At 53.8% G+C, this 12952-nt stretch overlaps 1 protein-coding gene across 13 annotated transcripts in view; it reads left to right on the forward strand.

Annotated features, from left to right (window-relative positions):
- The window catches only part of mical3a (microtubule associated monooxygenase, calponin and LIM domain containing 3a), a 247027-nt gene that overhangs the window by 179580 nt on the left and 54495 nt on the right, over window positions 1-12952 (forward strand). For 11 of the 13 annotated variants that reach the window (XM_052030891.1, XM_052030895.1, XM_052030898.1 and 8 more), the window contains 3 exons: window positions 2323-2448; window positions 8489-8551; window positions 10496-10576. In XM_052030891.1, coding sequence (XP_051886851.1) covers window positions 2323-2448; window positions 8489-8551; window positions 10496-10576 — 270 coding nt within the window. The remainder of the gene's footprint in view (window positions 1-2322; window positions 2449-8488; window positions 8552-10495; window positions 10577-12952) is intronic. The other 2 variants (XM_052030894.1, XM_052030900.1) reach the window with 2 other exon arrangements.

Consider the following 12952-nt stretch of genomic DNA (forward strand, 5'->3'; position numbering starts at 1 on the left):
ACTGGACACTGCCCATCAGAGAGCTGCTCTCCTGGTCAGGGGTGATATCAGCCTCACATCTCCAGTGCCGAGCCCCTCTGTGTCTGTTGATGGGTGCAGACACCCACAGCCCCAGGCACAACTGCTGAACTATCCACAGTGTGGGCTGAATTGGACGTTGCCCTTCGGTGTTCCGACTGTCACTAGCTTGCTTCAGCACACCCTGGGTGTCCCGCAGCATCTGGGCAACGCTGAAGCTTTCCTCTGTTGATGACATTAACCCTTTCCTGGGTGGGGAGTTCACTATGTAGCATTGCTCCCGAACACTGGAGGGCCGAGTGTGTCAGTGGGTGCTGGGTGGCTCCAGCTCTGCCGCTGCGTGCTGCACATGGCGCCGTGTTGACGGTGAGTGCTTCTCCCCCTCGGTGTGTGCATGGCTTGTGGCCTGTATCCGAGCGTGTGCACTAACCACTCGCTTCCACCGCTGTACTGCGGCACACAGTGTACGGCAGAGGCGATCTTCACGGCCCTCAGCAGCCCCTGGTTCCAGCTCAACCTGTGTAGCGCTGGGCTGGGCAGGGCAGGGCTGGTACATGCGATTCGTGGCTGTGCCGGGCTGGCCTGGGCTACGTTGTGAAATGGTGGGCTGGCCTTGCCCATGAACTGCCGGACTGTGCTGTGGTGTATGCTGCAGGGTTGGGCTGGGAGGACCAGATCAGATCGGATCGGACCGGACCGGATCAGACTGGGAGGACCGGACCGGATCAGACTGGGAGGACCGGATCAAACAGGGAGGAGCGGACTGGATCAGACTGGGAGGACCGGACCAAATCAGATCGGACAGGACCAGGACCAGGAGGACCGGACCAGATCAGACTGGGAGGACCAGACCGGATCGGATCAGACTGGGAGGACCAGACCAGACCAGTACCAGGAGGACTAGACCGGAGCAGGACCAGGAGGACCGGACCGGATCAGACTGGGAGGACCAGACCGGATCGGATCAGACTGGGAGGACCAGACCAGACCAGACCGGAGCAGGACCAGGAGGACCGGACCGGATCAGACTGGGAGGACCAGACCGGACCAGGACCGGGAGGACTGGATCAGACTGGAAGGACCAGATCAGATCAGATGGGGAGGACCGGACCAGACTAGGACTGGGAGGACTGGACCAGACCGGATCAGACTGGGAGGACCGGATTGGGGCTGGGCCGGGAGGAGTGAGCTAGGGGCGGTTTTGGGCTGGGAGCAGTGGGTTTTGTGTGGTTGGACAGGACAGGTTTAGGTGGACTCGTTTCTGGATAAAGAACATCTGGAATTTAATCGGGAGCAGGAATAACGCCTGATAGCATCAGGAATTTTTCAATCCAGATGAGCACCTGGAATCACTGGGTAAAAATGAGGAACCTGGACTGTAATCTGGAGCAGATTTACTGTTGTGTGTTCAGAGGTGGGCTGTGCTGTACAGAGATCTGGAGAAGTAATTATTCAATAGAGATCTAAGGCTGGAGTACTGGGCATTTTCAGAAGTAAGAATAACTGCACAGGAACTTGTTGGGATAAGAAGCTGAATAAAATGGATTGGGATCAATAGCAGGAATTGCTGGATTACAAGTACCAGTGGAAAGTGACCAAGAGCAAATATCAAAGGCACAAAACTACTGAGTTGGGTCAAAACTCTCAAATGGTTCCAGGGATGAGGCATCCCAGGTACCCAGTGAGACTGGGGGAGCTGGGGGTTCTCCCAGGTAGGGAGCAGGTCCAGAGGCGACCTGACGGATGTCGCCGTTCTTTGTCCAGAGGGTAGTGCAGCTTTTATTCTCGTTTCATCACAGGTCTGAGTGAGGGAGGCTGCACCAGTTAATGCATGGTTTAGGGGGCAAGGGGGACGCAGATTTAAAATTCTGGGCCAAAGGTAGAAGGGAAATGCGAGGAGAACCGTATCTCCTCTGAGAGTTTTGGATCCCACCGCCTCTGGGGATCAGTGCCGTCAGAAGGGAGTCGGGCGGTGACTGCAGAGAGGAAACATGCAGACCCAGGAGGAAGGAATGGGACTTGATGGGATTGCTTTACCAGGTGCCAGCATAGACAGAATGGGCTGAATGGCCTCCTCTGGTGCTAAACCGATTCCCTGAGCTGGCAGGGGGAGCTTTGCCACCCCAGGAGCTTGGCTCGCCAGCTTCTCCCTGCACTCCGCTGCTCCCTGCATGCATTTCTCTGCTGTGTGTGCCTCACCTCTGCATTCCAAGATCCGTCTCACTTTCTCATCATCTCTCTTCCTCCATTCTCGTTTCCCACTTGCGTTCCTGTCGCTTCACTGGCACTGCACCTCTGGAGTAGCTTCGAGCCTGAGGGTACGACAGATCGTCAGCCCCATTGATCCGCTGGAGATCAAGGCGGACGTTCACTGGACACACATCACGGGCCATGGAGCGGCTGAGACGCCGGTCGCCCCAGCCGCAGAAGGTATGGAGCAGCCGCAGCCTCCACACATCACCGGCACCGAGGGAGACGGTGTCACCGAAGGCAGGAGTCCGTGAGGGCAGGAGACCACGTGGCAGGGCCATGTACCGCAGTGGTATTATGGCCTGACCATGCAGGAGGGGGTCACGCCCTGGAACTGTGTGTGTGGGAGGGTGTCACGCCCTGGGACTGTGTGTGTGGGAGGGTGTCAGACGCTGGGACTGTGTGTGCGGGAGGGGGTCACGCCCTGGGACTGTGTGTGTGGGAGGGTGTCAGACGCTGGGACTGTGTGTGCGGGAGGGTGTCACTTCCCGGAACTGTGTGTGCGGGAAGGTCTCACGCCCAGGACTGTGTGTGCAGGAGGGTGTCACGCCCAGGACTGTGTGTGCGGGAGGGTGTCACGCCCAGGACTGTGTGTGCGGGAGGGGGTCACGCGCGGGGACTGTGTGTGCGGGAGGGGGTCACGCCCCGGGACTGTGTGTGTGGCCCCGGGACTGTGTGTGTGGGAGGGTGTCAGACGCTGGGACTGTGTGTACGGGAGGGTGTCACTTCCCGGAACTGTGTGTGTGGGAGGGTGTCACTTCCCGGAACTGTGTGTGTGGGAGGGTGTCACTTCCCGGAACTGTGTGTGTGGGAGGGTGTCACTTCCCGGAACTGTGTGTGTGGGAGGGTGTCACGCGCGGGGACTGTGTGTGTGGGAGGGTGTCACTTCCCGGAACTGTGTGTGTGGGAGGGTGTCACGCGTGGGGACTGTGCGTGCGGGAGGGTGTCACGCGCGGGGACTGTGTGTGCGGGAGGGGGTCACGCGCAGGGACTGTGTGTGTGGGGGGGGGGTCACGCGCGGGGACTGTGTGTGTGGGAGGGGGTCACGCCCCAGGACTGTGTGTGTGGGAGGGTGTCACGCCCCAGGACTGTGTGTGTGGGAGGGTGTCACGCCCCAGGACTGTGTGTGTGGGAGGGTGTCACGCCCCAGGACTGTGTGTGTGGGAGGGTGTCAGACGCTGGGACTGTGTGTGCGGGAGGGTGTCACTTCCCGGAACTGTGTGTGTGGGAAGGTCTCACACCCGGGACTGTGTGTGTGGGAGGGTGTCACACGCAGGGACTGTGTGTGTGGGAGGGGGGGTCACGCGCTGGGACTGTGTGTGTGGGAGGGTGTCAGACGCCCCGGGACTGTGTGTGTGGGAGGGTGTCAAGCGCCGGGACTGTGTGTGTGTGGGAGGGTGTCACGCGCAGGGACTGTGTGTGTGGGAGGGGTTCACGCGCTGGGACAGTGTGTGTGGGAGGGTGTCAAGCACCGGGACTGTGTGTGTGAGAGGGTGTCAGATGCCCCGGGACTGTGTGCGGGGGAGGGTGTCACGCCCCGGGACTGTGTGTGTGGGACGGTGTCAGATGCCCCGGGACTGTGTGTGCGGGAGGGTGTCACGCATGGGGACTCTGTGTGTGGGAGGATGTAACACCCCAGGACTGTGTGTGTGGGAGGGTGTCACGCCCGGGGACTGTGTGTGTGGGAGGATGTAATGCCCCAGGACTGTGTGTGTGGGAGGGTGTCACGTGCGGGGACTGTGTGTGTGGGAGGGTGTCACGCGCGGGGTCGGGGTGCAGGAGGGTGTCACGCGTGGGTATGGTGTGTGTGTGTGGGAGGCTGTCAGATGCCGGGACTGTGTGTGGGGGAGGGTGTCACGCCCCGGGACCGTGTGTGGGGGAGGGTGTCACGTGCGGCGATGGCGTGCGGGAGCGTGTCACTCGCGGGTACAGTGTGTGGGAGGATGTCACGCGCCGGGACTGCATGTCAGGCTGTATTGAACGGTGGGTGTGCAGTTTTCCTGCATCAACTAACAGTTTCATTCCCTTTACACCGTCTGAGCCACCTCAGCACGGTACTTCCTTGGAGACCGTCCAGCTCTGACCATCTGTCTTTCTCTGGAGCCATCATTTTTATCACTGTACCTTTTGGCCGTCCGTTTCCTTGCTCCAGCTTTGAATTCTTTGTTTCACACGATGTCTTTGTCCTCGAATCTATGAACTGACAAGCTGAAAGCCTTTTATACCCCCCTGCTGATCTTTCCTCTGCAAGCTGTCACTGACCTTCCAAGGCCTGCACTGTTCTCGAATGCCCTCTTTCTCCCAATCTAGTTGGTTCAGACACTTCAAAATGAGTGTGCAGGGGAGGTGCATTGGGGTTGGAGGGGTGCGTGAGGGAGGAGATTGTGTCGGGGTATCAGAGACCCACAGACCGAGGAGGAGGCGTTGGACAGGATGCTCTCCTGTGATCAAATCCACTCTGCAGGAATGGGCATATCGGATGTATATCTTTATCCTTGTTGTAGAGTGAAACTTCGATAATCCGACATCTGGCTGTTTGGAAATTCCAAGTGGTTCAGCATCTGGCTCACTCATTAGTCCGGAGCGCGGACCGGGTGTGTGGGTGGAGCCGGAGTCCGGAGCGCGGACCGGGTGTGTGGGTGGAGCCGGGGTCCGGAGCGCGGACCGGGTGTGTGGGTGGACCGGGTGTGTGGGTGGAGCCGGAGTCCGGAGCGCGGACCGGGTGTGTGGATGGAGCCGGGGTCCGGAGCGCGGACCGGGTGTGTGGGTGGACCGGGTGTGTGGGTGGAGCCGGAGTCCGGAGCGCGGACCGGGTGTGTGGGTGGAGCCGGGGTTTGGGATGTGTGGGTTGAGCCGGTGTCCAGAACGATTGTACAAGCTGAAACTCGCTGGGTTCTGCTTCCTGCTCTCTTTAAACTCACCGGGTTCACTGGAAAATTCATCACACTCTCTTGTAACATGAAAAAAAGTCAAATTAACTGTATCTGGGTATTAATAGGAGGAACATCCAGTGATCTGGGAAATCGCCAGTGCTTTTTGTGGATGGTCGACATTGCAGTGACTGAGGCTGGAGGTAGTGAGTGATTAGCGTGTGGATGAGGTGCCAGACAAGCGGGCTAGTTTGCCGTGGATGATGTCAAGTCTGTTGAGAATTGCTGGAGCTGTACTCGCCCAGGCAAGCGGAGAGGGTCCCATCACGCTCCTGCTTTGTGCCTTGCAGATGGTGGAAAGGTTTGGGGTGTCAAAGGATACCCAGCCTCTTGATCTGCTCTTGTGGCCACAATACTGACGTGGCTGGACCCTGCTGAGACTCTGGTGACTCCCAGAACGTTGATGGTGAGCATTTGGTATTGGTAATGCCATTGAATATCAAGAGTAGGTTTCTGAAGATGGTCATTGCCAAGCAATTTGTGGTGCAAGTGTTACCTGATGCTTCTCATCCCATGCGTGAACGTTGTCTCGGACTTGCCACACCCAGGTTTGCTAAGGGGTTGAAAGTGGGTCACCGTGCCATCATCAGCGAACATCCCACTTCTGACCTTGTGGTGGAAGGAAGGTCGCTGATGAACAGCTGAATGTCACAGCTCAGAAGTACTCCTGCATTGATGTCTGCGGCTGAGACGATCAACCCTCATAAAACTTGTGGTTGACGCAACTCCATCCCGTGGCGAGTTTGGCATTGATTTCAGTGCTCCTTGATGCTATATTTTGTCCAGTGTGTCCTTGATGTCAAGAGACTCACACTCACCCCTTGGGTTTTTTTTGTCAGTGCAGCACGGTAGTGCATCAGTTAGCGTAACACTATTACAGACCAGCGATCCGAGTTCAATTCCGGCCGCTGTCTGGAAGGAGTTTGTACCCACGTGTCTGCGTGGGTTTCCTCCGGGTGCTCCAGTTTCCTCCCCCATTCCAAAGACATACGGGTTAGGAAGTTGTGGGCATGCTACGTTGGCGCCGGAAGCGTGGCGACACTTGCGGACTGCCCCCCAGAACACTCTACGCAAAAGATGCATTCCACTGTGTGTTTCGATGTACATGTGACTAATGAAGATAAAGATATCTTATATTAAGACACTAAAGATGTTGGTTGTTAAGTGCTCCCAGCAAAACCAAGCCAGGTCATCGGTGGCTTGATGGTACCTTCTGGTGCTTTGCTGATGATTGGAATTTTCCGGCCTTCTGAGGCTGGGACGTACCTGCGCCATTTTCCATTGAGTCGAATCAACAGCAAGCTGCGATATTACCGAAACAGCTGGAGCACAGCTGGTCCTGGGGCACTGGACTATAGCTCCACAGCCCTGGGGCTTCGCACACTGTGGGGAGTTGGTCTGGTCAGTCGGCTGTTTAGTTCTCTTTGCTTTCGCTGGTTAGAACCATAGAAAACTACAGCACAGAAAACAGGCCGTTCGGCCCTTCTAGTCTGTGCCGAAACATTATTCTGCTAGTCCCATTTACCTGCCCCCAGCCCATACCCCTCCAGACCTCTCTCGTCCATGTATCTATCCAATTTACTCTTAAAGGTTAAGAGCGAGCCCGCCTTTACCACATCAGATGGCAGCCCATTCCACACTCCCACCACTCTTTGAGTGAAGAAGTTCCCCCTAATGTTCCCCCTAAACCTTTCCCCTTTCACACTAAAGCTTGCAGTTATATGGTGTTGTGGCTTTACCGGGTTGGGATGCTGTTTCTCGGTGTGCCTGGTGCTGGTCCGGGGAGTTCTTTTGCTACCAGTTGAAGCAGATTGATCTCCCGATCACAGTGACAGTAGAACGAGAGATATGCTGGGCTGCGTGGCGGAATACAGCTGTGCTGCTGCTCACGGCCAGTGGCCCAAACCCCATGCTCAGTCCTGAGTGCTGGCTGTTTCCTGAGCCCACCCCACTTAGCGTAGTGATAGGGACGCACAACGTGGTGACGGGTGTCATCAATGTGAAGACACAAGAGCCTGTGGGGCGGGAGTTCTACCTGTACTGTCCTAAGTTGGAATCATGGGATGAAGACCAATCAGCCCATCTAGCCTATTCCGGCTCCTAGTTTGTCGTCGGGTTTAGGTACAGCGAGTGACTTGCTAAGCCATCTGACAGGGCTATAAAGGGACAAGTGATTCTGAGGTCACGTTTCGGCTGGGGTGGGTAATAGCAGGGGATCTCCTTCCCAAAAGGCAGTCAGTAAACCAAACTAAGCTTCACAGTTCGTTAGTTTTGTTATCAACATAACTTTTCTTCGGAGAGTCTGGCATTTTAATGGGGAAGGGATTCCCAGTACTCCGCCTCTCCCAGAGTGACTTCACTGCTGCTCATCCCCACCAGGGCACCGACGGCCCACACACACCACCCCGGCACTGCTCACTGTGAGCAGCGAGACCCCACTGATCAGAGTCTCCGAGACAATACTCTCCAGTGCCCACCTGAGCAATGTAGACTGTGCACCCTCAATCTCCACACCCCTACCAATGATAACAGTCTCCTAGACAGTACCTCACAGTCCCTCACCATATTCTGACAAAGTGAAGCTCACACTCCTGTTTAATAAATAGAACTCGATAATTGGAAGCACGTTAAATAAAATTAGATATTGGGAGTGCCTGTGAGTAACTGAAAATATCAGGAGTGTGAATGTGTTAAACAGAACTGGATATTGCTGGCCTGTTCACTGTTGCAGCTGACTGTGCGCCTGTTCCCTGTTGAGGCTGGTTTCTGGCATTATGCACCTGTCACCTATTGGCGCTGGTTTCTGGCATTGTGCGCCTGTTCCCTGTTGGCGCTGGTTTCTGGCATTGTGCACCTGTTACCTGTTGGTGCTAGTTTCTGGCATTGTGTGCCTGTTCACAGCTGGTGCTGGTTTCCGGCATTGTGTGCCTGTTCCCCGTTGGGGCTGGTTTCTGGCATTGTGCGCCTGTTCCCTGTTGGCGCTGGTTTATGGCACTGTGCGCCTGTTCCCTGTTGGCGCTGGTTTCCGGCACTGTGCGCCTGTTCCCTGTTGGCACTGGTTTCTGGCATTGTGAGCCTATTCACAGTTGTTGCTGCTATTGACACTGTACGCCTGTTGGTCGCTGGTGCTGATCTGGCAGGAGAGTTACTCTGTGAACCCCGTGTTGGTTTGAAATTTTGATTCAAGTCTAGAGTGTGCATTAAGAGGTCACTTTCGTTTCCTCGCCTCAGGTGGGACACCTTCCCTTCGTTTCATCTGTTCATTAGATTTTATTTTTTCCCCAATGTAGCCTCTGACGTTCCCCCATTTCGGAATGAAGCTGTTCGAGCATGGTTGGACTCCCTGTCTGGAGGTAGTTTTGTTTCGTTAAAGAAAGCCTGGCCTTACGTTGCTTTCCTTCTGCTTCTGCTCCTCTTTAGGGCATCAGTGTCAGAGAGAACCATGCAGTGGGCTGTGGGAGAGGTGAATAACATAGAGCTGCGCATTCGGCCTGGGGAAGGAACGCTGCAGAGAAAGTGGACTGAGGGAGGGGAGGGTGTGCAGGGAGTGTGGGCCCAGGGGAGGGGAGGGTGTGCAGGGGGTGTGAGCCCAGGGGAGGGGAGGGTGTGCAGGGAGTGTGGGCCCAGGGGAGGGGAGGGTGTGCAGGGAGTGTGGGCCCAGGGGAGGGTGTGCAGGGAGTGTGGGCCCAGGGGAGGGGAGGGGGTGCAGGGAGTGTGGGCCCAGGACAGGGGAGGGGAGGGTGTGCAGGGAGTGTGGGCCGAGGGGAGGGGAGGGGGTGCAGGGAGTGTGGGCCGAGGGGAGGGGAGGGGGTGCAGGGAGTGTGGGCCGAGGGGAGGGGAGGGTGTGCAGGGAGTGTGGGCCCAGGGCAGGGGAGGGGAGGGTGTGCAGGGAGTGTGGGCCGAGGGGAGGGGGTGCAGGGAATGTGGTCCCGGGGAGGGGAGGGGAGGGTGTGCAGGGAGTGTGGGCCGAGGGGAGGGGAGCGGGTGCAGGGAGTGTAGGCCCAGGGGAGGAGAGGGGGTGCAGGGAATGTGGTCCCAGGGGAGGTGAGGGGAGGGGGTGCAGGTAGTGTGGGCCCAGGGGAAGGGAGAGGAGTGGGTGCAGAGTGTCCAGAGTGACTGGGTTGCTGCCTGCATCTGTGACGGTGGGCCACTTGGGAAGGTTGATGCAGGTTAAGACGTGAGGCCTATAGGGACGGATGATGCTCCATCCCAGGTTGATTCCCCAATCAGAGTGAAATTAAAGGCAAGAGGAAAGTGGAATGAAGCTGGGGTTGGTATTAAACCCTGCAGGGATGGCAGATTGAATGGGATACATGCGGTAGGGGGCCTGATTAGGAGAACAGGTTTCAACTGAGTGGGCAAGACAGTGATGCAGCTCCAGTGACCTAGGTTTAATTCTAATCTCGGGCGCTGTCTGTGTGGAGTTTGCACGTTCTCTCTGTGACCGCGTGGGTTCCTGAGTGTGCTCGAGCTTCCTGCCACATCTGAGAGATATGTGGGTTAGCCAGTTAACGGGCTGCTTCAATGACCTGCGTTGTAGGTGGGTAGCAGAAGGATCTGGGAGAGTTAGTGGGGATGAGGGAGAATAATCCACAGGGAAATAAGTGAGGAAATGGGATTGATGGGATTCCTCTCAGAGCCAGCATAGAGTCAGTGGGCCAAACGGCCTCCTCCTCTGTCATAACGGAAGATGAGACATTCAAGATTGCAGAGAATGAGTTGGAGAATGGAAGTAGAAATGCTGGCTGAAGAGACAATAGCATGATCTGATTATGTGAGCTGGGAGACACCTCCAAGTTATTTCTTTATGTTAAAAATTCTCATTCTTGGTTTCAACTCCCCGTTGGCCCCATCTGTCTGTGAAATCTCCTCAGCCCTGGAAATCTCCAAGGTAGCTGCGCTGCCTAGCCCCCAATCTTTGCCCAGCCCCCATTTCAATCACTCCATCACTGAGCGCTGTGCTTCTACTGCCTGACTGCAACGCTCGGAAATTCCTCCCGCGGGTCTCTCTACCTCTTCTCTTCAGGACATTGCTTAAAGTCCACCTCTCTGACCAAGCTCGTGTTTGCTTTTTGTAATACTTCCTTGTATGGTTCAGTGTTAAATTTTATTTGATGACTTTCCCTTGCAGTTAATTGCAACTCTAGTATCTTATAAGCAGGTGAATCTTAGTTGATAAATGTGTCCCATTAGAAAGCTGAGCTATTGGGTTCCAGAGTGCATTTGTGCTCCAGTGAAGGAGACTGTCTGGAACTTGGTGGTTCTTTAATTCTTTCACTGTCTTCATTGCGTTCCAGAAAAGCAGATGAACGTGGAGTTGAGCCCAGATGAAGAGGAGGATGAGGAGAAGGATGAGAACGATTCATCGCTGGAGGATGGTAATGCTACATCTCACAAAGTCCAGAGCTCAGATGTAACTCAAACCATACATAACATTGCCTTTGGTGCATATGACCATGAGATGTTCCTTCTGATTGGTTAAGTAATCTCATTGATGTGGGCTTGTTATAGAGCAGCTCCTGAGAAATGCAAGTTGGCAGCAAGGTCAGATTCACACACACTTCCACGTGCTAGTTTGTCACAATGATTTCCACATTATTGTGTTTTGCTAAATCATCTGTCCACAGCATTATTTCTATTGGTTTGTAATTTATTGCTGAGTTTAATGCGTGCAGGCCAGTTTCCCTGGGAATTATCAAAAACGCTTCTCTTCCACATACAACCCAAACACTGAGCTGTGTCCTTCAGTGGTGTGAAAAGCACATGACTTCCTGTTCAATGCTCTGAACTAACTTCATTGCTCTGGAGTTTTACACACACGACATTACTTGTCCGTCTGCTGAATACGGTGTTCCATTCTGGAAGAGGCCCCTGTTGATTGACAGATCTCAGCCTTTGACCGGACTGTCCACCTTCACATCAGCTAATGGTTGTCAGAAGTAGATAAGAATTAAGAGCAGGAGTAGGCCACCTGGACATTTTATCAAGATTGTGGCTGATCCACTTCAAATTTCATTCTCCTGCCCTATCACTCTATCCCTCAATTCCTTACTCTGGTACTCAAATCATATTGCAATAAAGACGAATGCCTCTTTAGCCTTTTGAATTGCCTGCTGAATATCCATGTCAACTTTCAGTGACTTTGTACACAAAGATGCCTGGGTCTATTTGAACACCATTATTTCCCAATCTTTCACCATTAAAAGAAAATCCTTCTTTCCTATTTCTTCCACCTGAGTACACAATTGCACATTAGTCCATACTGTGCTCTATCTGCCTTGTGGTTGCCCACTCACTCAGCTCGTCCTTAAGTGTCTTTGCATCCTCATCACTACTTGCATTACCACTTAGTTTCATGCCCTCAACAAACCTGGAAACGTTACATTAGGCCTCTCAGTCGAAATGTCGATATAAATTGTGAATGGAGAACCCACTGGTGAGATACCCAAAGCTGCGAATTGAATATTCATGTATAAACAATGTATAATTTTGCTTGCCCCTCCACAGTCATGCCCTTTAGTGTAGGTTCCCAGTCTAATACAGCTGACCGGTTCCTCGTGCCTTCATAATTTCCTTCGTTTAGAGTCATAGAATAGTTACCGCACACAGAGAGACCCTTTGGCCCATCGTGTTCATGCCAGCTCATCACAAGATCAACTCTCCAATTCAATCCATTGGCCCTTTCTCTTTTTCTCCACCGTACCTTCATTCAACTCCCTTTTGAAGGCCACAATGAAACCTTGCTCCTCCACATCTGCAAGCAGTATATTCCCGATTCTAACCAAGCACTGCATAAAAGTTTCACCTCATGTCACTCTTACCTTTTTGCCACTTTGTTTTATACCCTGTACCTCTTGTCCTTGATCCCTCTACCAATGGGAATGGCTTCCCACTGTCCACACTGTCCAGACCTCTCATCATCCAATATATTTCTGTCAGATTTCCTCTCAGCCTTCCCTTCTCCAAAGGAACAGTCCCAGCCTCTCAAAGTTATCCTTGTAACTTTGGTCCCTCATTCCAGGAGCCTTTCTCATAAATCTCTTCTAGATCCCCTCATGAAATCAATGGACCCAATATTGGTCATAAGGGAATACCACCATTCATCTTCCTCCAGTCTGAAAAACAACCATTCACCTCTGTTGTTTGTTACTCTGCCGACTTTGTACCCATGCTGGTAATGTCCCTTTTATATATGACATCTCTTGGTCTTTCTGATAAGCCCGTTATGGGGCACCTCATCAAAAGCCTTCTGAAAGTCCATGCACACCACATCAACTGCTTTGCTCTCATCAAGAAACTCTATTAGATTGGTTAGATGTGATTTCCCCCTAACAAGTCCATGCTGGTTTACTTCAGTTACTACTAAACCTTTTCCAGATTGATGTTTCTAAGTGGACACAAGAGACTGCAGGTGCTGGGATCTGGAGCAACACACAATCTGCTGGAGGAACTCAGCAAGTCGAGCAGCATCTGTGGGGGGAAAGGAATTGTCAACGTTTCAGGTCAAAACCCTGCATTAGGACTGGATGCAGGGTTTCGACCCAAAGTGTCTACAGTTCCTTTCCCCCCCACAGAAGCTGCTCGACCCACTGAGTTCCTCTGGCAGATTGTTAGTTGCAATATTTCTAAGAGCTTTCCCACCAGTGAGGGTAACTGACTGTAGTTACTGGACTTATCCTTACTCCCTTTCTTGAACCATAGAGTAACATTTGCTACTCTCCAGTACTCTAACACCACCCCCATACCCAAAGTAC

This window comes from Pristis pectinata, chromosome 15, assembly GCF_009764475.1.
Source record: "Pristis pectinata isolate sPriPec2 chromosome 15, sPriPec2.1.pri, whole genome shotgun sequence".
Classification (NCBI taxonomy): Eukaryota; Metazoa; Chordata; class Chondrichthyes; order Rhinopristiformes; family Pristidae; genus Pristis; species Pristis pectinata.